Source organism: Amblyomma mixtum, chromosome 1 (genome assembly GCF_055824585.1).
Source record: "Amblyomma mixtum isolate Tamu chromosome 1, ASM5582458v1, whole genome shotgun sequence".
In the NCBI taxonomy this organism is placed as follows: Eukaryota; Metazoa; Arthropoda; class Arachnida; order Ixodida; family Ixodidae; genus Amblyomma; species Amblyomma mixtum.
In genome coordinates this window covers 105,275,950-105,300,998 of record NC_143012.1, presented here as the reverse complement: position 1 = coordinate 105,300,998, position 25,049 = coordinate 105,275,950, and the positions used below count along the sequence as shown (strand labels likewise).

At 46.0% G+C, this 25,049-nt stretch overlaps 1 protein-coding gene and 1 pseudogene across 1 annotated transcript in view; both read right to left on the bottom strand.

The window, feature by feature from the left end:
- Nucleotides 1–1,563: 1,563 nt before the first annotated feature.
- LOC149367422 (uncharacterized) lies at nt 1,564–4,423 on the bottom strand (annotated as a pseudogene).
- Nucleotides 4,424–6,932: 2,509 nt separating this feature from the next.
- LOC149367421 (tRNA:m(4)X modification enzyme TRM13 homolog) overlaps nt 6,933–25,049 on the bottom strand; it is a 35,588-nt gene continuing 17,471 nt past the window's right edge. Inside the window, exons 7-10 of the mRNA XM_089574056.1 lie at nt 19,547–19,741; nt 9,855–9,940; nt 9,277–9,358; nt 6,933–7,104 (exon numbers count right to left, since the gene is read on the bottom strand). Of these exons, the coding sequence (XP_089430182.1) occupies nt 6,944–7,104; nt 9,277–9,358; nt 9,855–9,940; nt 19,547–19,741 (524 nt within the window). The 3' untranslated portion in view covers nt 6,933–6,943. The remainder of the gene's footprint in view (nt 7,105–9,276; nt 9,359–9,854; nt 9,941–19,546; nt 19,742–25,049) is intronic.

Below are 25,049 nucleotides of genomic sequence, written 5' to 3'. Positions count from 1 at the left end.
AAGCAGCTTTTCAAGAGCGTCCTCCTGCTGAACACGATCGAGATTGCAGGATCGATCGTTTACTGCGGCATTCACGTCTTTGGTAAAGGCTATTCGTAGAAGTGCGCGAGTACGCGTTTCGCAAATTCGTTGTCATCGATGGTTTCTCATTTTCAGAATGTTGCTAAGGCGTAATTAACTTTTCCCAGGTGAAATCGTGCAACAGACAGGAAAACATCTGAGCATTAGCTATCAAGGTGGAAGTACTGTTACGCCGCTTCGTTTTGCCGGAATTACGTTTCCTTGGTGGCATTGAAGTAACGCGTCTGCCTTTTATCTCGGCTTTCTTCGATGTCATTTTTAATCAAGAAAACGACTCTTTCTTTTTTGTTGTTAATCGCGTGAAGGCGCTGGATTAAATAGACAATGATTTAGTTAGTTCATTTTCAGGTTTTCTTACTTTATCTATATGTAAATTGTTCCGAACAAATTGTAAAACTACCAGTATTCTACATTTACGCTATTATAACGATTAAATGTGTAACGTCGCCAATTGCGCATTTTTGTGCAGATACAAGGCGTTAAGGAGATATTTTGCTAGGGTACCTCGCAAACAATGCTTACACATTGCCGGAGCATTACCATTCTCAAAATAAGAAAAATGCTGCACGTAAACTAGGCCACAATTACACTACCCTGCGAGTCAATTCCGTGAAGCATGGTACAGAAACTGGCGAACTGAACGTGCCCAATGTATCGATTTAATGCGTAGCCATGCATTTATTGAGAAATATTATAGAAGGTGCTGTTGCGACACACAATAGCGCATTTATGACTCAACTGCCAAGTCGGCATAGCCTCAAGCGCCCTTTTATTTATATATATTTTAGTGGGGAAGACACACACAATTCACAACAGGTTACTTTATTGCAATGCTTGCCTGACATGCAACAACCTGCTCGACGAATCACAGGGGTACATGGGAAATCCAACAAGCATATAAACATATGTCTGAATTATGAACAATAGTATCAGATTTCAAACAGCACTTTGCCCAACAGGGTAAGGCATATAAAAGCAACATTGATCATTTTCGACTTTTTCAATGCATGTACCGAAAAAACAACCTGAAAATACAGCGGCTAGAAGCCAAAAAGCCAAAATGGGCTGCACAAGTGCACAATGCTGATGCGAGAAAAGCAGAAATAACCATTTTACACAGGTGCACAATGCTGGTGCCAGCAAAGCAGACATAACCATTTTACGACAAATCAGCTGGAGAAGAATACAGTTTGCTACACTGATCACAGTGGGAAAGCAATCAATGCGATAAGACCTGCATAAGTTGTACTTTGAGCATGGACACATACACGAACAGAAATATTGGAGAAACCAACAGACATAAGGAAATTAATTACCTCAAGCAAAACGCTGAAAATTACCTGACATGGTAAAATAATGTACAGAACAAATACGTCGTTAGCAACGTGCACTTAGCTATGACAGCTATAAACCAAGTTAACAAAAGGCATGATTTGAATGAAAGCATGCCAGCGTTTCTTGGTTTCCCAAGTTTTGGGTACCTTTTGCAAGCTGTGATGAACAGTAAAAAGAAAATTTAACAGGAAAAATATTTCACAGCTATTTTGAACACACACCTATGTAATGTTACGCAGAAAAGGTAAAAACTTCCTTGATCATCAATGTGCGGCATTGAAGTTGCGTAGAGTCCGTAACAAACGCACAGTCGGCAACGAGTCAACACACAGCCTCTCGTATTAACGCCCTGCAGGTGTCTTCACATATAAAAACAATTGTCACAACTGCAGCACTACTCTGAAGTCTAAGCTGACTGCAGAGCTATTCCAAGTTTGCGGCAGCACAGGTTTTGCTCGATGCCCCGTTTACCCGTTGTGCATGCTGCTGTCGCAGGTAAATCTTCAGTCTTGTTTTTACATACTTTTCAAGAAGCATCTTCTCTACCTTAGGCTTGTGCAAGTCGCAACATCCTATGTGCATTTTTACAGACTTCTGCAGGGCATTCAAAATGCTAGAAAATGGTTTCTTGAGCTTCATGACTTCATCCATTTCTGCAAAAGTTTTGAAGTTCTCTTCACAATCTATCAAAATACTCATTACAACCTGGCTTGGCTGAATGAGTTTTCCAGAATTCTTGACATATTCCTTCAGGTGAATAAGGCTGCTGTATAATAGAGCTGCTTGTATAGTCTTCTGCGACCACTTTCGAATCCTGGTTTTTGTTGCCAGAGCCTTTGTTTGATCTGGAGCAAGAAATGATTTTAGCGCACTTAGTTCTTGCTCAGCTAACTTGATTTTCTTATTAAGACTCCGTACTTTTGACCTGGCTTGCTCATGCAGTCGTATCAAATTTTTACACTTCCTGTTTAGGTGGCTATTTTTTTTTCGCAGCTCAGCATTTTCTCGGCGCAACATCAGCAATGTGGGAGTTGTGCCGCCTGCAAGCATAAAGGCAGCTGGCGTGGTTGTTTGACCGTGTGGAGAAGCAGTGCTGTCTGCGTCATTTGCCACAATGTCGGGACGGAGATCTGGCAGAATGGCTGCTGACACATCATCATGGCTGGACTCAGGAGTGTCGTCTGTGTCACTTGATACATTGTTGGAAGGCAGATTTGGTGGAGAGGCGGCTGCTGACGCACGATGACACCTCAACTCACCAATGTGGTCTGCACCATTCGTTGCCTTGTCTAGAGGACTCTTGGACTGTGCATTGTGGTCAGGAACCTTCCCGTCACCAGGATGTAGAGGCAGCTGTGAAATGTCTCCAGGCGTGCAAACACGCTTGGTGCGAGGCAAATTTGCAGGTGTCAAGGCACAAGTACGCTTCTTTGGGGACTTCCGGTGTTTTGGGGCGGCTGAAAAAAATTAAGGACGCAAACATCACTACAATGAAATGCTTGCCTATGCTTTCTTATTTAGGAAACAGCTTACATACCCATTTTTACTTTCACAGTAAAAATTACAGGAAAAATGATAGCATTTTTCTTGAATGAAATGCACCACCCAAAGCATTTTATGCACAGTTTCGAGTGCTTCGAGTAAAAAAATAAAATAAGGACAGGATACCTCTGTGCATTGGGCTAATGAGTTCAGATGTGTGTGTTTTTTTTTGTAAACATAAATTACATTTATGAATGTCGAAGCGAAATGGAACTTTTTTCTCTTCCAAAATAGATTTTACATATGTACGTACCACGATAGGGAAAAAGAGTTGGGACAGCATCCGGCCTCAGCTTTTTCAATCCATCTAGCCTTTCTGTTCAAAACTTGCGTCTTCAAAATGTGCCTTGAATAAAAAAAAGACAGTTTTAACAAACTTATTTGAAAACACAATAAGTTGTTTCAGTTGCTGGAAACCTCATGTAATGAGGGCCACAATGGAAAATTTATTACCTGCTATTTTTTGCAATTAAACATTTAGGCCATGCGGTCTACATTTCCCAATGATACACCAAATGACCGACAGAAAGCGTATCTTGAACCATTCTAATATTTTATACGCGCGTCGAAATTACGAATTACCATAAACATATCAAGTTTGTTTTCACAGTATGTGAAAGAAATCGCGCCCTACATTACCATGAAATACACGAGAGTGCATAATTATGTGCTGGTTGAACGAAAAATATTTCATCCAAATCACTTGGTTGTTCGTGCCTAAAACACCATACGCGACCTTATCATTAAATCACCACAATCGGCTTTTACGGCCATGCTTGTTTGAGCTACGTTTGACAAGTTTCGCAGTGCATGACTTCGGTTTTTATCTTTTGCACTCAGGCCGGTCAATTACTTTTAATAACACGGTAAAAAAAGGATCAATCATAAATTCTACACCCGTGCAGAATTTCAGTACGAACAACTCACCGATTTATTTTCTTCGTAGATACAATAAATATGCAGCACACTGCGTACACAGCCGATTGCCGAACGTAGCTGAACGATGCGTAAAACTGAACTGCGGGGCATTCCAAGATTGAAATGCGACTGCCAAGTTAGAACATGTTCTACAACCAGGCTTAATTATGAACATTTACGTTTCGTACCTTCTTAATTCGGGGTAATGGAACGCATAGCCTCCACTTGCGCGCACGCTCGGCTACGGGCGGCCGTCGCAGGCAGCTATCAGCTGACAGCTGCCTGCGACGGCCGTCCCCGCTCACAAAAACACAAGTATAGAGCCCTTCAAAAATGTAGAATATAGCAATAAGTACGCGCGCAAATACATGGTGAAGCGAGGTACAATACTCACAGCGCAAACACGAGAAGCAGCAGTGGGCTCCCAGCGGTCCCTTTTCACATGCACAAGCCAGCGCTTCCTTCGGTTAGGGCTAGCCGGGAAACGATACATTCGTGTGCCTTTCCTGCAGTGGTTCGTGCATTGCGGAACGCAACACCCGGGCATTTTCGGTGCTCACACAACTCTGAACGTGCTCACAGTGCTAGCATGGTGCCATTAAATACTTCCTTCCCGTCGAGAGCGAAAATCACAGACACTCAGCAGCAGCAAGACGACAGCCTTATGCGCACGGCGACGGCATGCCGACTGGGGCCCAATGTGGCGCGGCAACGTCTGCTGGCAACACTGGTCAATGGCGGGCGGCGGCACGAGCCAGGTCAAAAGGCGACACCACCCTAAAAAGACGGAGGCGCGCAACATGTAGGCTCCCTACATTTGACCGGTCTGACGGCGGGATGGCGGTGCCGGTCAGTGCGAAGCATGGTGCGAAGTCAACGCAGGCTGCTGGGTGTTTCGTTGTTGCCTTCAACTGTGTTGCGTAGTGATCGCTTTCGCTGTGAGTCTCAGCGAGATCTGTCGACGCAGCTTGTGCCCCGATGTGTGCTTCTGCTGCAAGTTATCACAGTAGCGTCCAACGTGTAGCGTCAGTGCGCTCGATCGACCTGCGTGCTTTGCGGACCGTGCGACGCAGCTTGACTTGCCCGCTCCAAATTCAAGGCAAGAACATGTTTTCCAAATATTGTCCGACTGCATTTCGTCATCGTTGATCATCGTAAGTGTGTGTATGTCGTGTCAGCCTGTGACGGTTCCTAAATGTGAGAAAACATGCCTCGTTGCTTTGTGACTGGTTGCCGAAGTGGCTACGATTCTACGAAATCCTCGGCCGAAAAAAGACATTTTTTTAAGCCGCCCGCTGACGATGTGCGGCTTCAACGGTGGCGACGGGCTATACCAAGGTTGGATAAGGAGCTGACCAGCTCTTGCTCAGTTTGCGACCGGCACTTTCACAGGGAAGATATCGTGAAAGACACACTGACGCTTGCACAACACTTCGAGAAGCAGACCTCCGTCTGCCAAGTTTCTGATCTCGTAACCTTGTTCGTGGTGCTGGTTAGAGTTCTGAAATCTAAGCATGCGTTCCGATACTCCGGAGTAGACTTAGACGTCTTGGCGGACAGCCGCCATTTTGAGACGCATTCCATTTTTCACGAAGCCGTCCAAGAAGTCTGCTCCGCCAAAGTCAAGATCGATGCAGGCTAACTTCCTGTCAAGAGATGGCGGAGCAGTTGGTGCAGCCCGTTGGAGCTGAGCACACAAGTCACAAACCCAACGCCAGCGAATGACGTATTCAGTCCCAGAGCTGTTTTTTAAATTTTTTTATGGTGCCCCGCGTGTACGAGTTGAGGGGTAGAGGAGGAGCATGATTTTTAATTGTCTATAACTTGGTTGCTATTGATGCTTGCTCAACAAGTCTTGCGCTGGGGTGACGAGTGATGGAATGCCTGTCTCTTGTGTGCTTTAATTAATCTCAATTAATTTATTGCATAGTCCCTTTAAAGCTTGGCTTCGGCTCAATCACCAGGATGCCCTTTTCCCTGCCACGCACGGCTAAACATGGGTACTTGGGCCCGCGCTGGCACACAGCTCACCATAATCCGTCTGCAGATGCTTAGGAACTCATGGTGTCACAACTCACTCTCCTCTGCATGCTCATGTCATACCTTTAAGGCAGAGCTTCTTTAATCTTCATCTACCACTTGCCATCTGGCTTAACTGTCATTCTTCCTGAGGATGAACTCATTACCACATCAGCACTAACAGAGACCACGCAATATGATCTTTACCCAAATCCAGAGGAGGTGGCTAGTGCAGCTCAATGTTTCAAAATGCATACTCACGCACTCTCCATTTTCCATGCTCCCCGAGATCCATAGCCTTGTCCCTAACTAACTCATACAGGCATCTCGACATCGAGACAAATATAACTTGGGCAGACCGTATAACGAAATGAAAAAAAAAAAGTAAACCTAGTGCGTCCAGGTCACATGCATTCATCAGATCACTTGCACGTCCCCCCCCCCCCCCCCACAGCATATGAACTAGCATATGAAACATGTATTCCCAGTAAGCCAGAATGTGCCTCAACAATACACAGAACCCTCACGAGGCCTGCTGGACCCTTGAAGCCATCCACAATTCATCACCTCACAGCATAAACCTTGACTCAGTGTTACACACCACGAAATCACCCTCAAATCGTTAGCGTTTCACCTCAAAATTTAAATTCTTCCGTCTCTTCCACAAAATGTACTTTCTGGCACTTTGGGAGAACCTTGTACGCACTCAGTCATCTGGCTGCTTATTTACTTCCTACAGCGCTTGCTCAGTCAGCTCCACCAATGCATTCCTAGTGCAACAGAAGACTGCAGTAACCTGCCCAAATACACTGTCCCTGAGAAGACTAATCCTTCCAGGTCTAGGCAGCCACTCATCGACCACTATTTTTCCCGTAGTACCCTGTACCAGCTACCGTGTACTGCAATCCGATCAACATGTGTGTACGTTGCTCTGTTTTCCTACCACGTTATCTCCCAACCTGACCACTTGAATCTCTTGCTTCACTTAGCATTGTTTAGCTCTGTTACTAGTTACCGTTGCACATGTATGCATGATCCCCCCTTAAGGCTAATATAAATGATGCCATTCTGATTGGCCTCCAGAGCAGCAGACAACTCGCGGGAAGAAGGAGGAGCACAGGGAGTAAGACTCACCTGTGGCCTCCCCACAGAGGTGTTTGCAGAGGCCCACCAGCTTCCCCTGGTGGGCCCTGACCAGGTCCACCTTCCCTGGTGGGGAGAAGAGGCATTAGTATTAGCCCAGGCTAGTGCATTCAATGCAGGTGCTGACACCACTGCAAGTCGACCCCCAATGTCAGGACAAAAAAATTTAAACAGGTACGTACTTGCACAAAGAAGAAGACGGGACACAGCAAAGGTACACACACACAGAGCACAACTTCCATCTATAGGTTTCTTTTCATACAAGGCAGATGACTGGCGCTGGGCAACCACAAGATTAACAAGACGCACTGTTCATGTGAGCACCCAAGTGTGCCACCAGACAGCAGTACGTGTAAAATTGATGTTATTCCGCAAGTGCGCTTTCCCGCATAACAATGTTGCACAAAACAAGACGGCTGACCACGCGTTTCCAGCTGAAACAAAGCAAAGAAAGACTGGTTTTTTGTCTGATTCTTCCAAAATACGTTTCTCACATTCTATCCACACCTTTAGCGCCTGTCCTGTAGCCCACGTAGTTCCTTTATGGCGAAGTCGGCCACCTTGTTTTTGGCAACATAGTCATGTGGGAAAGCACACTTGCGGAATTTTGAATATCCTTCAATTACACATTTTACTCTTACACGTTTTGCTATATGGTGGCACACCTGGCAGCGGGATGCTGACATGAACACTGCGTCTTGTTAATCTTGTGATTGCCCAGCGCGGGTATAAATGCATCTGCCTTCTACGAAAACAAACCAGTTGGAAGTTACGCTCTTGTATTGTTTGATTCATTGTGCTTTTGTGTTACTGCTGAAAGATACCTATGCAATCATGTTTGGATGACCATGTAAATTGCCCACATGTACAAACTAGAGGTAAGATCTTTTTTTGGTGTTAATGTGTTTTGCTCTGAATTGTTTTCTTTTCTTTTCTTTGTTATTTTTTCTCATCGCCTGTCACTGCTGCCCGGTATAATGGGGGCTGCGGCTCAGTCAAGCTGTCTATGACAGCTTTTGCTGCAGCTCCTCTGTCACTTTTTGAGGCAGAAATAAAATGATTGATTGATTGATTGATTGATTGATTGATATGTCGTGTGTGTTGCTTTGTTTTGTCCCGTGTTCTTCGCGCAAGTACGTACCCGTTCAAAGATAAACCAACTCACCCAAACAAGAGTTTTACTTGAAAAAATTTCAGTTTGGCCTTGGCAGTAGAACGCAACAGCACCATCCGCTTATTGTCAGCCGCTATCAGCTGCCACGCACAGATGACAATGTACTACATTAAAAACTTGTAACACGTGGCCGGCAGTTGTCAAATACGTCAGAGCCAAAGAGAAACAAGAGCAACTTATTCACAACTTCACCAGCGCTGCGACGAGGAACAAGGACAGAGGAGGAAGGACAAGCGCTACTAACAACTGGAAGTTTATTTGAGAAAAACACACTGTTATATACTCTCACATGACAACCCGAAGCACCTGCGCTTCCCGCAAAAAAAGCACACACAAGAAAGTTAGGAATCCACATAGGAATCCTCCTCTGTCTTTGTTCCTCGTCGCAGCGTTGGTGAAGTTGTGAAGATGTACCAACTAGCTCAGGTCACGGTTTTGCTACAACTACAAAACGTGAGCCACCATGTGAGGAGCGATGATCGTAACAACAGTTGATATGACACACCACTGCAATCAGAGTGCAGCAGTCTCTTGCAGTCCAACACCCATCATTGCTGCAGTGCTGGGGGGGGGAGGGAACTATAAACTCCCCCCTGGGCATTTCATCTACATTTACGTTCATTTTGGTTTCTGTCCTACATGGTCCTCGAGTTTTCACGCCAACAACGGACGTAACAAAAAATTTACATCCAAAGGTATCGTACATGGCTTCCAAGCTTTCCGTCCATACTGTCCGCCTGCTCCTTTCCACTAGCACGTCAGCTGCTTGTTCAATCCTATGCATCTAAAATGCATGCGGTATTGCTACAGTTCTTCCCTATTCCTCCCCCGTGTAATAAACCTGGGTAAAGCAGACACACTCTGGAATGGCTCAGCGTCCATAAGATCCATGCTTCAAACCAGGTGTGGTACAGAGTGGAAAACCGCTTCCCACGTGACAGAGCATCCAAAGCCTTCCCAAACACAATTACCCACACAAGCGAGTGGGAACACTGGGCAAGCACCAGATGAAAGGAAAACTGGGAATGAAGGCCACAAGTGACCTTGTCGTCATGCGGCCTTACCCAGGCACAGGTGCTGAATGTCCACCTGGAGACGCTGGATTTCAGGGACATCGGCCTGCTCTTTCTTGAGCTTGTTCTCAAACTGAAAGAGTTCACATCATCATTCTTGGGATAGTATTATATGAATCAGATAAGTTAGCAGCAGGTTATTGAACAAGAACCGAAACCGCAACCAAAACTGAGCCCATATGTTTTTAACCATCTTGGAACTGAACCCGAACCGGAACGATTCAAAGAAACTGTTCCAAACCGGTTCAGGACTCGGTTCAGCCCCAATTTTTTATCAACCCAGCAAACTTTTATTTCTTTTCATAGACAAAATGGAATGTACTTGGGCGTAGATTTATCCACCGAAAACTGTTCCCGTTAGGCAGAGTGAAAATGACATCCAGTCTATGCGACAACAAAACTCAAGGAAGTGCGTTGTCCAGGCATAAACTTTTTGGTGCTTCTGCAAAGCGCTTTCGGGAATTCTAAACAACTGCATTCCAGGTTGATGTGAAATCTCTTGTTTGTCAGAGCCTCCCCCTTTTGCGTGTGATTTTAATCAAACTGCGGTTTCAATCAAATGAGCTCACCTTGTGCCGAGAGGGTGCCCGGTCCACCAGCAGGAAGCGGCAGCCCTCCCTGGCCAGGATCTTGGCCAGCCAGTAGGAGAGGCGGCCTGGAGAAGAGATGGGAGGAAGAGCTGGCCACACAAGTCACAACTGGCCCCACTCAGTGACTGTGGCCATTCCCACAGTGGTCTCACCACACAGGGCACCCGTCCATTCTTTCTCCCCTCTCGCAGTGCCCCCTAGTTTCAGACGGTCACTGACCCCCCGAAAAACTGCCCTGCACTGAACAGGTTGAGTGGGCAGTGTGTGAAACATAGAAATCAGTTCGCTTTTATTTGGCTAGGCCACCAAGATGAACTTGCAGCCCACACAACACGTGGTCCAGGATAGTAGCAGCACTCTGTGTCAGCCCCCCCTGGTGAGCCTGTGTCCCCCATAGAATGACATGTGAGCAAAGACCCCCCCCCAGTGAATGCTGAACAGCCTTCATGCACTGGCCAAGACAAGGCTGGTTGGTTCCCAAAGGGAAGAAATCCCCTGCAGGCGGAAACATCCCCACACAAGCCACCTGGGAGGAGGGCTGCCACAATGACCCTGTAACAACATCTGGACATGCAGAGCACTTAATTACTGCACCCTGGCAATGTTTGTTCAATGGCCAGTGCGTTTAGTGCATTCATGACTTTCAACAAATCATTTTCACCTAGTGCCACAGCATAGTGGAACACACCTCCCGATCATGTGGTCAACGAAAGAAACCCCACAACATTTAAACACTTATTGCTTGTTAGACTATTTAGCTCCACAATTCAAGTTCTAAGCCCTCTTATCTGCCCCTTAATTGCCTCGTTTCCCCATGGAGACATAAAGTCTCTATGGTGTCAACGACTGTTTATACTTGCACTTGCAATTTACGTAAATTACTTTATTCTTGCAACCTATCACCATTCATTCCCCCGCACCCCCTTATGTAATGCTCCCTTAAAGGGGCCCAGAAATCAACTGTTTTGCCTGTTGATTGCATACAGTGAGTTATAATGGTGCTATTAGCATCGGTAATGCCGCATATATTCCGTTTTTTATTATTTTAATGTCCTCCCAAAAACAACTTCATGGATCTGATGGTGTCCCCACACAGTGGCGGGTTTTTAGCAGCGGATATGACATCACCTGGTGCGAGCTTGATGATCGGACAAACAGTAAATATACTGCAAATTGTGTGAATAAATAGAGACACATTTTGTCACCTGTCTGTGCTTTACATTAGATCAGCAAAAACAACTTGTTTGTCTTAGATCAGGGGTTCTCAAACTGGGTTCCGCGGGCTGTCTTCTTGTGTTCCGCGAGAACCCTCACCGGCCCTGACCCGGCAGCTGATATGAGACTGGCTCTGAGTGCTACTAAGCCACGCTTTGACTTGCTCTTGAAAGGGAAGCAGTACCACCCATCACATTAGTATTTGTATTAATCTGTGCAATAAACATATAACTTTTGCAACTCTCTCTTTGCAAAAATGCACTCGACAACATTGCTGGTAAGTGAAAGCGCGTGGGGGGGGGGGGGGGGGGGTTCCCTGGAACTTAGTGAAGGCTTTTGGGGTTCCTCCAAGCAAAAAAGTTTGAGAACCCCTGTCTTAGATAAAAGCCCTGCAAAGCAAGTAAAATAAAAATACACCACCAGAGGCACTCTGGCATGGAAACGACGCTGCCAGACTCAGCAAGAACGAGTTACAGAGAGCAGGCAACCATGGAGTGCAAACTTCCGCGACGTGCTCTGGCGGGCTGTTTTGATTGGTTGCGCCAGGTGCCGTCATTGGGAGAGCGAAAAAAGGAATGGGAAGCCCCGCCAAAGTCGAGTTGAGGGCAGCGTTTTGTTTGCTTGTATTTTGAAATTTCTTCACTGAATAACTCCCGTTCCTGTGCATCGATTCCTGTAATTCTTTTTAGGTCAGCACCTGTGTGACATAAAGAACCCACCTGAAGTATAGCCGGTATCCCCCCAAGCAGTGTTTCGCAGCCCCTTTATGGGGAAAAGGTAAGGCTATTCTTCCCATGTGTCCTAGGGCATGTTTTGGTGCACTTTTCTCAACAACCAACTGAGGTGGCGCCTACCTGTTTATATCATTTTTATCGCTGCTTTATGCTCTTTTCACTGAACCAAAACTATGCAACACAATTAAAACACTAATTCTTTATAACATTTCTCTCTCGAGCACTACATGTAAGTCCGCTTTTGGCGTTATTTCTGTCTATAAAATAAAAACAGATCACTGCACTTGCCTAATTTTGGTTCAGTATGTCCCCAGATGCTCATGTAAAGCACTGACAAAGAATGGGCCTTCTGCCTCATGTTGTTTTGAAGATAATGGTATCATCGCAACAAAAAAAAACATGTTCTGAGATAAATGAGTTTAAAGTAAAAAGTAACTTTATTGCTTTTCTTTGCCAAGTTTTCCTGACCAACTTATTTCATGGATACGACCTCCGCAGCCATTATTCAACTTATCTGAGACTTTTCCTACCGGTTGTTTAGTTGCCCTGGCTACACTTGCTATGCTGCTCAGCCAGCAGAGGAAACTTGTCTCAGCTGGTGGAGACTGTCACTGCTTCAGCACGCAATTCCGCTGCATTTGCACCACATATTTTTGATGCATCGATTAGCACGGACCCTGACGATGATACTGTATTGTCAGGTATTGTTTCGAAGCTCAAACTGGGCAACGAGAGCCCGGAACACTAGCCTGTGCGTTCAGTTTCCTGCTCCCGGTCCGTTTGTGCCAACCGAAGCTCCTCATTATAGCCGTTAGGTGATGTGGCGCCATCTAGTTTGTTCTTCAGAGACTACAGTTTCGGTTTCTGTGTCGACTGCAATTTTCCCATGATGCACAAATTTTTTAAACGCCCTTGAAGCGGAGGGTACGGCGAGGACGCTCCGAGCATGGCATCGGGTGCACGGACAGCATGCGCTCCGAAAAACCTTGCTGCGTGCAATTCTACTGCATCGACTGCAAATATTTTCTATGCTACGAGTAGCAGAGTCTCTGGTGACGATGTTGGTAAATTGGTTTTTGAGGAAAGGAAACTGCGCAGTATCTGTCTCACATATCTCCATGGACACCTGAACTGTGCGGTAAGGGAAGGGAGGGAGGTCGGAGTGAAGAAAGAGGTGCCGTAGTTCGACCACCTGGGGATCTTTAACATGCACTGACATTGCACAGCACATGGGCGCCTCTTGCGTTTCGCCTCCATCGAAACGTGGCCGCCGCGGTCGGGTTCGAACCCGGGTACTTGATGTTTCATTGTCGGATTTTGGTGCAGACGCTGAAACTGCGCAAACTGATCCCGGAACGTTGTCTTGTTAGTTTCGCTTTCTTTTTCCCATTCGCTTGTGCTGGCACATCTGGTTTGTGTTCACATAGTTAGTTCCATTTTCGGCCTAGTTTGTTATTTCCCCGCAAGGCGTGCATTTTTTAAGTGCCCTTGGAGCAGAGGTTTGTTGCGACATAACAGGCGGTGGGGATGGCGTCGCGTCGAGCTCGGGCACTTCATGCGCTCGGCACAGTCCCGCTGCACATGATTTTTCTGCCTCTGCAGCTGCATTTCTAGAGGCTCCAAGCAGCAGTGACTTGGACGACAATTTTGCAACGTCGGATTTCGATTGCGCTGCTATATTGCAGCTATATTTTGTCATATTTTTATACTTTTTTCGAATTTTTCGCAAATTAAGTAAGTTCCAATTTGCATTTTTTTAAACCACGCTTACCAAGCTTTCGTTTGGCACATAACATTAAACTTTCTATTCATTTTATTGTTGGACTGTGAAAATCATATCAAGGACACTCTCAAATGAGCCATTTGAAGAGGCATAAAGAAAAAAATTTCTAGCCCGAAAACTATTCAAGTCATAATTTTAATATTTTAAGAAGAACAGAAAGCTGGGCGAGTTGGTTGTTATCCATTTTTTAACAGCGCGAAAAAAATGATGACGTTTACACACACACAACAATGCGAGTGCTGACTTTCAACTGAAAATTTATTACCACAAACAACATTTATACATAATCCCGCCAAAAGACCCACAAAAACCTCCTCATCCTATCTTAATCTTCTGGCAACGACTTCTCAAGAGGGGCAAATTCACTGTTAATCAATGACAACGAGAGTTTAGCAAAACACGCGGAACTCCCCCTTATCAATGTGATACACCTCTACTAATTCTCTTACTGTCTGATCTTTGCATTTGAAAATTACAGACGTCTCTTGAATCAAAGGGGTGCAGGCGTGTTCACATTGTCTGCAATGCAGAGCTAAATTTGATCCGCCTGCTTTGTTGAACGAATTAAAAAGTTCCCTCAGGCGGTCGTTTAAGCAGCGTCCTGTCTGTCCTAAATACCATGTGCCGCAAGACAGGGGGATTCTGTATACAACCCCTTTCACGTAATCGACCTTCCTTTCAGCATGGTTAGCGGTGCATTCACCTTTGGCCCTCCTACCAAGTAGGGACTCTCGCTTTCTCTGTACAGCCAGGCAAATATTGCTCAATTTTCTTCGAGACGAAAATAGAACGTCAACCTCACATTAATGGCCCACTTTCTTCGGACGGTGAGAGACCGAGTGGACGTAAGGAATAACCGCAACCTTCTGGCGCATGTGGTTGGATTTCATTTTGGACAGCATTCTTTCAAATAGCCTTCCAGTCGTGACTTCTGGGAAACCTGCCTCCTTAAGGCTAGCAATTTGGCTTTGCACACTTTCCTCAATCAAAGGGAAGCACGACTTATTTAGAGCGGCCTGAATACATGAAGCGGCAATGCCATCTTTCACCAATATTGGAATGCGACTGGAAACTTAGAAGCCTCTTGACGGAGCGTGGCGAATACAGCCAGCAAACATGCCCCGGTTCAAGCCTCAGTTGTAGATCCAGAAACTGAATCCTGCCACATTGAATGGACTATAAAGGTAAGCCCATGGCCGTTCCTGCCGAAAGTGTCCAGCAGAAGCTGCATAAAACTGTTGTTCCTTGCAAAGACGAGGTAATCGTCCACATATCGAAGTATCTTAAGTATGCCGGCCAGTCATCATCATCATCATCAGCCTGACTACACCCACTGCAGGGCAAAGGCCTCTCTCCCACGTCTCTCCAGTTAACCCTGTCCTTTGCCAGTAGCGAGCACCGTATCCCCGCAAACTTCTTGAACTCATCCGCCCACCTGACTTTCTGCTGCCCCCTGCTACGCTTGCCTTCCCTTGGAATCCAATATGTTACCCTTAAAGGTGCACTGAACAGGATTCTGAACTTGTCTTTTTGCCGCGGGAACTCGATCTACACGTTCCTAGCATTATTAGCAACTGCAACTTATTGCCCTGTGTGGCCGATTTCCTCAATTAACTCGAATTAACGCCCGGCTTCCGCCCTTTTTTTAAATTCTCCCTCGTACGATGGGCGGACTCAACCAACGCGTGAAGTTCCTTTCAGCCAGCTCCGTGGAGGCTTTGCTTTCGCTTTATTTTGTTTTTTAGGTTTCCGTGAACAAAATAGTTTCATTCGCAGATAATATAGCCGCAAAATAAGCCTGCAGAAATAAAAATACGCACGGACTATTTGCTACTACGGACTACTACGTATTACTCCGTCGATTGCAGAGCGGCAAGTCGCCACGGGACTGGGTGAAAGGCACTCCACGCGTTGGTCGACTCCGCCCACCGTACGAGGAAAAAGGGCGGGAGCCGGAAGTTAATTCGATTTAATTGGGGAAATCGGCCACACAGGGCAATAAGTTGCAGTTTCTAAGAATGCTCGGAATGTGTAGATCGAGTTCCCGCGGCAAAAAGACAAGTTCAGATTCCTCTTCAGTGCACCTTTAAGGACCAGCGGTTCTCCTTCCTTCGCATTACATCCCCTGCCCAAGCCCATTTCTTCCTCTCGATTTTGACTAGGATGTCGTTAACCCGCGTTTGTTCCCTCACCCACTCCACCTGCTTCCGATCTCTTAACGTTACACCAGTCATTTCTCTGTCCATAGCTTAAGCTGAACCCTCTTTGTTAGCCACCTCTCCTTCAATCGCTCTGTCAACCCTGCTGAGGAACCAATTGCTCAGCATCGGTGCCACATGAGAACCGATACACATCCCAGAGCGCTGCATAACCACACCATCAATCCAAGCAACAATGGTTGATCTAAGCACAGTACTTCAAGAAAGGCATCCACCAACACCCCAGAAACGTTGCAGAACCACACCTCTTCATTTTCTTCCATAATGCAGTCTTTCACAAAGCGCAGCAAACAATCGTGAGGAATCGAGTGGTGTAAGTCCTCCACGTCCACACTGAACACATGACAGTCACCTGTCCTGGACGTATTCCCGAATGACTTCAGAGTTACTTGTCCGAAAAGGGTCTTCCAAGGCAAGGGATGCAAGAGGGTCCTGTAAGTAGCTTGAGACGACAAGCTGCCACGCTCTGAAATTACAGAACTAAACAGCAAGCCTACTTTGTGAGACTTAACCGTAGAAAATACCTCGAGCAAGCCTGGTTCCGCTTTTTCAACCGAGTTGCACAACTCGTCAAGGCACCCTTTTTTGAGAAGAGCGACGGCGCGTATCTTCATCTTGGCAGTGTTCTCCGGCACGCATCGACAATCCTTCGAGACAGCAGCTTTCTCTGCGAACACGCTCTCAGTCATCGCCACAAAGCAGCCCTGTTTGTCAGCAACTAGTGGTCTCAGATACCAGTTAACTCACTAATGTGCCTTTTGGAGCCTTACACTTACCAAGGGAGCACACGATGTCGTGATGTGGCTGTTTGGGATTTCACTGCATGTTCAAACAATGTGCTGTGGGACTGCAGGAGCAATCCCGACGATAGCGCAAGTGAGGACGAGTAGCTTAGTGACTAATACATTTTCATTTTGGAATGTGCCACACCCATGCGTGCGGCAGTCCATAGTGGCTGGTGATAAGTGGAGGCTGCAGGGTAGTACTGTCGTGTTCTGTTATTAAAGGCCAACTGTAAACGACCTCCAAGTTTGTTTGTTTTCTACAGAAATGTGGTGTGACTTACAACTGAGTACATACTCAGAGGCTTCACACAGACAGACAAACATGTGGCTACAAGTGTTTTCACCCTAAAGCAGGCAAAGAAGGGAGCCTCCAGCAAAGTGAGTGCCACCTCAGCATGGCAGTGAATAGCAAGCACCGAGTTGTCATAAAAACCACACACGTGTAGTACAGCAATAGCGGACAATCCGTACACGAACGTTCCCACTCACCTGATGCATATACACGTACTAACTGTTCCAACCCATTGGTGTAGCCAGGGGAAGAGCCAAGCATTAGGCTATTGTGGTCTAACTGGTTACCCTCTGGGTGTAACCTGGTTCCTTAGCTCTGTTTTAATCATACCGGCACAACTTTCTCGAAGCTCCCTGCACACGCAGGTACACCCAAGGACCGAGAGTCCCAGTGGGTGGCTTCATCTCTTTTGTGGCACTCTCGCCAGGTCTCTCCACCAGTGTGTCTGGCTGTCTGCAAACATGCTGAGAGCATGCGAGGGACGACTGCAGGTGCACAAAAGTGGAGACAGAGGGGCTTGCTTTTCTTAGCAGAGCCCTCAGTTGGAGGCTCACGAAATGCATCTCAATTTCACTGCTTCACTGAGGCCTGGGGCCACTCTCAGGGAGTGACTGCCCAAACTTCTTCATTCCCAAAAGCCTTCAACTATGCTTAACTTTACAGCACCTAATCATTAGTGAAAGAACAGGGTCCTGCAGAGCAGTCTCTCTCTGTGTGAGATCATTTCACATTACAGTGCAGGTCCCCCCTGTAGCTTGTATACTTACTCCTCGTGTGAGTCTCCTGTGTCTTCACCACCACAATTGCAGAGGCCGTCGAAAGAACTCGACCAAGCATCATAAACTTGCTCAACCTTAATCCACTTACTAATGCCCCTTAAGGGGAGATGTGGGAATCAGATCGCAAAAATTGCGAAAAAAGTCGATTTTTGAAAAGTACACTTTTTGGCATCTCGAACACTGTTTCTATGTTGTACTGAAATATTTCTTCAAAAATAAACTTTAAGTGCTCCAAAAAAAATATATTTGTCAGCACCTACACATAGTGTGTGCTAGCTTAGAACTTCCAGGCTTGTTTCCTCGAAAGTTTCTTTCGAGCTTAATACCTTACTCGTGGAAAGCGTAGCACAGCAATGGGTGCATGGATTTTTACCCCGTTTGTTTCCGTGTGATGAGAGAAATGTGGTCTGCGTCAAGACAGTCTCAGATTTACCATTTAGGACCGCATGTTTTTAATACATGGTAATTAGAGTGTAATACATTCTAGACACAAAGAGAAGGTGCATATTGTGTCCTTTACAAAAAAAAAAAAAAGACCAGGGAAACTAAAAAAAAAGAGAGAGTCTTGATTTACACCACACTTAGTAAACATTAAAAGTATTTACAGACCTGTAGCCGGTTTTTTTGCCATGCTAGGCTTTTCACAAGCAAGCAACGTGGGGACAACACATAAACAGTGATAAAAGGTAACCTACAGAAGCTGTCATTGTGAAACTTTATATCTAATGCTGTTTTAAGCCAGTCTGCCAAATCTCATCACTCTAAGTGGAAAAATGGAAAAGTTGTCTTCGATCCCCTCATCCCCCTTAATCCATTTGCTTGTTGGGTGGGCCAACTTGCAACATTTTGCGGGCCCTCTTGAGCTTTTGAAACCTGGGGGATTTGGGCAGGCTGTGAGGACGTCACAAGGCGACCTCTCTTGGCCAGGCAGGGAATTTTGCAACAGGGAAATTTTCTTGCAAGACAACAACTTAAATGCATTGGAAGAATAGTGGTAGAATAAAAGATACACTTGCCAAAGATAGTTTTTTTTAAAACATGTCGTTTCGGGACCCCTGCGGCTCCCTTGTTCACAATGAAAGATGGACAGAATGGCCCGCTTCTTATATGTGCACTTGACCACGCATATAAGGTGCACAAAATCCCCTTACATTGGCGAATCAGGCGATTTCAAAAGAAGATTAAGAGCACACAAGAACGACGTCAACAAATGTTGCACCTCATCCAACCTGCTGGCAGAGCATGCTCAAGAAATGAACCACACCATTGACTGGGAGAACGCCACAATCTCAGACACCATGAAACCCACATCGTCACGACTGCTTTTAGAATCAAGGCCGCTGCGGTGGCTCAGTGGTTATGGTGCTCGGCTGCTGACCCGAAAGACGCGGGTTCGATCCCGGCCGCGGCAGGCGAATTTCAATGGAGGCAAAATTCTAGATGACCGTGTGCTGTGCGATGTCAGTGCACGTTAAAGAACCCCAGGTGGTCGAAATTTCCGGAGCCCTCCACTATGGCGTCTCTCATAGCCTTAGTCGCTTTGGGACGTTAAACCCCATAAACCAAACCAACCAACCAAGCTTTTAGAATCTTTTTATAAACAGACCACGGATCATGCCATAAACAGGACGAAGGGTAATCTCCCGGATAAGTACGCCCACTCACTGTGCTGTCAAGTGTGCATATAGGAAGCGACCCATTCTGTCCATCTTTCATTGTGAACAAGGGACCCTCCCGAAACACCATGTTTTAAAAAACCATCTTTGGTGAGTGTATGTTTTACTCTACCACTATGCTTCTCCCTGGCCAGACAGCATTGTGTCGAACCCTTGACTGTGCACTGGAAGCCCTTAATGGTGCCCACCTCTCCCTGCGCCAAACTCGATGAAGCAGGACTCCTCGGCCAGCAGGCCGTGGTGCTCAGCCAGCCCCAACAGGGCTGCCTTCTGGGTCAGGTGCTTCTCAGCCACCGCACAGCCAGACAGGGTGCGCAGCTCAGTGGCCAGGGCCCCATGCCTGTGCACCGGCTGCTGCTGCTGCTCCGGACAGGGCACCTGCTCTGCAATGCCATCATCATCGTCATCAGCCTGACTATGCGCACTGCAGGGCAGAGGCCTCTCCCACGTCTCTCTCCAATTAACCCTGTCCTGCGCCAGCTGCGGCCACCGCATCCCCGCAAACTTCTTAATCTCATCCGCCCACCTAACTTTCTGGCGCCCCCTGCTACGCTTGCCTTCTCTTGGAATCCACTCCGTTACCCTTAAGGACCAGCGGTTATCCTGCCTTCGCATTACAGGCCCTGCCCAAGCCTGACCAGGATGTCATTAACCCGCGTTTGTTCCCTCCTTCCACTCCGCCCGCTTCCGATCTCTTAACGTCACACCTATCATTTTTCTTTCCATAGCTCGCTGCGTTGTCCTTAACTAATAAGCTGAACCCTCTGTGTTAGCCTCCACGTTTCTGCCCCATAGGTGAGTACCGGTAAGATACAGCTGTTGCATACTTTTCTCTTCAGGGATACTATTGGTAAACTGCCATTCATGATCTGAGAGAGCCTGCCATATGCGCTCCACCCCATTCTTATACTTCTAGTCATGGAAAATAACAAGGTGGCCTTAAAGCGTTCCAGACAAGAGATTAAATACATGAACACACTGCAGGGTAAAATCTGAAGCCACAGCCTCTTGACCCCACATGTCAGTAACAACAAGGGCCCATCCACATTGTGGTGGTGATGTGCATTCATCTCCCCAACAACAAGCTTCACTTTCCTGCCTGTACGGGTGTCTGCACACTTTTCACCCTTGCTCTGTCTTGCAGCATCATTTTATTACCCTAATGGCCCAGCAGGGCATTATATGGGCAGGGAAAAGGGGGGGGGGGCGGCATGATCAAAGCGCTGTACTGTGTCATCACACCTTTAGCAATACCAACAGTTAAAGAAAAATACAGTAGGTTCAGCATACACAGGCAGCATATACAATGGCAGCATTGGCGTACACAAGTAACATATGCATCGTATAATTGAGCAGCACAAAGTGAACAAGGACGTTGAAGAAACCCACAGAGGAGGACGGTGCTGCACTGACCAGTGAAGAATTTATTTGAAAAACCTCATATTTATCCTGCAGAACAGGCACTGCTTCGAAAGATAATCTATCGCCTTCTGCCTGCATCGCCTCGAAGGTACTTGACATCTTTTTTTGGATAGGCAAACTGATGGCTTGCTGATGCATTGCTCTCCCGGATGGCCCAGGCTTCCAGGATGCCAGCTGGTCTTTGTTCTTTTTCAGCACGTGGTGAAAGTCAGCAGTTCCTGTTAGCTTTTTGCATGATTCGCAATCCTTGCAGTGGACTGCTAGGTTTGTGCCGGATTTCCCTGCTATCGCTGTGGTGTTCTTTCTTGCTCTGCCATTAACACACCTCCCAGTTTGTCCAATGAAATGCTTTTCGCAGAAACGGGGGGTGCGATACACGATGCCTTGAATGCACTCAGAAAACTTCGTTCTGCGCCCAATTTTACGTGCAGATTTGTTTTCTTCTCCATTCACACGCGCACGCATGCTTTTCGCTTTGTTAGGTGCCGAGGGAATGATCTTGATGGTGTGTCTCTTTCCAATCTCCTTGAGATTGTGAGTCAGCCCATGGAACCACGGAATAATTCGTTCTTTCTGTGGTTTCTTCACGAGCGCTGTTCTTTTTCTTGCCACGCTTTTTCGACAGCACGATGTTTTCTGCTGTGCTGCATAGCAATGTCTCCGGGTATGCCGCTTCTTTCAGCCTAGTGATCTGCTGCTGGAAGCTCTGGCTCATCTGATGGGGACAGGACTTGTTCAGGGCAGGCAGCAACGCCACCGTCGCAATTCCTCTTCTGACCGTCTTAAAGTGGTTCGAGCTGAATGGGAGGAACTGTTCCTCAGCTCGAGGCTGGTACGACCAACATAGGTGCCCTGGCAAGAATTCAAGGCGTAGGTGTAGGAAGCCTAGGACGCCATGATCAGGAAGCTCCGATGTGGATCTAAGCCCAGGACAGCACTTCTTAAAGGTGGTGAATGCGTTGTGATTGAGGATCTCTGTGTCACCTTCCCTCAATTCGCATAGCACCAAGTAATGGTCGACGTATCAGACGATCCTCACGATGAGTCTGTCCTTGGTAGCTTCGTGAATTCTTTGGCCGCGAGGTACAGATCACTGACAGAGATGACAGAGCAAGAGAGCACGCCACAGCGATAGCCGGGAAGTCCGGCACAAACCTAGCAGTCCACTGCAGGGATTGAGAATGGTGCAGAAAGCAAACAAGCCCCGCTGACCTTCACCACGTGCTCAAAAAAAACAAAGACCAGCTGGCATCCTGGAAGCCTGGGCCATCCGTGATTCGGAAAGAGAGCAACGCGTCAGCAAGCCATCAGTTTGCCTATCGAAAAAAGAAGTCAAGAACCTGTGTGGCGATGTAAGCAGAAGATGATAGATTATCTATCGAAGCAATGCCTGTTCTTCAGGATAAATATGCGGTTTTTCGAATAAACTCTTCAGTTGTCAGTGCAGCATCATCATGTTTCTTCGATGTCCTTGTTCCCTTTCTGCTGCTCAGTTATACGATCATGAGCCAACTAGCTCACCAATCCACCTTATTAACATATTTTCTTAAGAAAGTTAGTGCAACACAAAAACAATCACAAGAAAGAAGGACAGAATGACGCACTGTCTTCCTTCTGAACGAACCAGCGCAAAAAAAACACAACGGACAAGAAAAAGGCGGAACACAATGGACAGGAGCGCTGAACTTACAACTTTATTTCGGAAGTACAGATGCAACGTATACTACATACAGCCATGTCAGGGGGGCGTACCACACAAGGAAAGCAAGAACAAGTGGAATCAACAAGGTCATGATGAGACAAGCAGCACAAGCAAACCAAAGATCTTAACTAAAATAACACGTGAAGGTGACAAATTTCAATGGAGGCAAGAATAAACAACAGGGAAAAAACCGCCAGACCTCGTGAAGATGAAAATTGATTCTGATAACAAAAACCGATAAAAACAAAAAGGTAAAAACTAATAACCGTTAAAAGCAATAAAGTTAACAGGGCAATTGAAATGAAAAAGATAAGATGCCAACAGGGAACACGGCAAAAATTAACAGCTAAAATTAAGAAAACATCGTGGAAGAACTAGCAGCTAAAAAGTAAAACCCACAGAAACATAAGGTTAAGTTTTGTGTATCAAATAGCGGAATGAAAGTTGGTGGGAAAAAAGACGGTTGCATAAGGTGGGATAGTTAAAATGTTAGTGCCTCGAATTTTGTGCCAGATAGGCGAGTTCTTTCTCAGATAGCGACACTGAAGGCTGGCTAATGCACTTTTCTTTTAACGCAGCTATTGTGATTGCCTCAACTATTTCACGGGGCCTCGCGCTTCTGATTGTGGCTATTACCTGAGTTTTTCAAAGTGCGGCGAACAACCTGTTTCCACATCTTTGCAATCCCGACAATGAATACCGATGTGACGACACTTTTGGACATTTGCATTGTAATGATGTTCTTTTAGTCTTTCATTTAAACAACGCCCTGTCTGTCCAGTATACTGCTTCCCACAGGACAAAGGGATGGAATAGACAACTGAATCAGTACATTGCACAATATTCTTCTGGTGCCTGATATTGCATATAGTACTCTCTTTTTTACGAGTTTCATTGACCTTTCTGCAAAGCTGGGAAAGTCGCTTTGGGGCACTAAAGACGACTTCAACTCCAACACGTTTCCCAATTTTCTTCATGTTGTGCGAAATGCGATGCAAGTAGGGCATAACAGCGACTTTCTTTCTATTGGCGTTGTCAGTCGTGGCAGTTGAATCGGGTCGTTTTGATTTTTTAAGCACTGCTTCAGCGACTGAGGCTAAAAGCTTAGTGGGGTAGCCAGCATTTTCTAATCTAATTCTTTGCGCTAAAAAACTGGTCTCAATTTGGTGTTCACACGATTTTACCAGCGCATTTCTAAACATTCGTTTTAACCAACTTAGAGCGGGCTGAGTCAAAAGGAAGTACCGGCTTCTTGCCCCTTGGCTCATAAGACAAGCATAGGTGATCACACTTGAAATGAAGGCCCAATTCTAAAAATCTCAAGGACCCATTAGTCAAAAGTTCATGCGTAAGGGTTAAAGGAGATAAGCATTCTAAGAAAATGGCCAATGTTTTCGAGACCTCAACTTGGAAGGTATCCTGATAACAATCGAGAAAAACGAGAAAGTCGTCGACAAAACAAAAAATCTTTGTCGCTTTTGTACCCTCCAACCGACTGTTCACGTTTTATTCAAGTTTGGCTAAATACAGGTCGCTCAATAAAGGGGCAATGACGGAACCAATATAGATTCCTTTCTTCTGAAGAAAAATATTGTCATCCCATTCTGCAAAGGTTGATTTCAGATAGGCTGCTAGAAGTTCCAGGAAACCGCTTACTGTTATACCACATTCATTTTGAAAGGATACCGGGCCAAACTTGTCAATCCAGTCGTTAATGCTTGGTTTATGTTTGGTTTATGAGGTTTAACATCCCAAATCGACTAAGGCTATGAGAGACGCCGTAGTGGAGGGCTCCGGAAATTTCGACCACCTGGGGTTCTTTTAACGTGCACTGACATCGCACAGTACACGGGCCTCGAATTTCTCCTCCAAAGAAATTCAACCGCCGTGGCCGGGATCGAACCCACGTCTTTCGGGCCAGCAGCCGAGCACCACAGCCACTGAGCCACCGCGGCGGCTTCCAGTCGTTAATGCATTCCAGCAGGTCATCATGTGGGATAGAATAAAATAAATCCTTTACATCAACAAAAAACCCTAAAAGTGGTTTGTTGTGCTGGGCCTTTAAAAATTCAACCACTTCTCCTGCGTGCTTAACAACGAAAGGATCATCAAGAGTCAATTTTTTTTACATGAAGCTGCAGAAAGCTGCCAGAAGGCTGTCTTTCTTTCTCGTGATTGGTTTTGTATTGCACTAATTTTTTTTCCAGAAACTATGCACCAACTCGCCCAGCAACAAGTTTTACTCGAGTTATTAACATATGCATGATTCATTTAGAGGACAAGTGAAAAAAAACAGCAATGAAGCAAACGAGACAAAACAGCTCTCCTTCAGGTCGGCAATTCTATACCTAATCAGTTAGTTGAGTGACCAAACTGTCTCCAAATTTTTCGCTGCTTGAGATGCAAACAATATCTTTGTGAAGGATTTTCACCAGTCGCCAGATGAAGAAATGAGAACTGTAATAAATTTGTTCAAGATAATGGTCGACGCATGGAAAGATATGAGCGGCAGGTTTGTCGACAGTGCAGTCAGAAGGGTAGTGAAGAACGCACTGCAGCATTGTTCC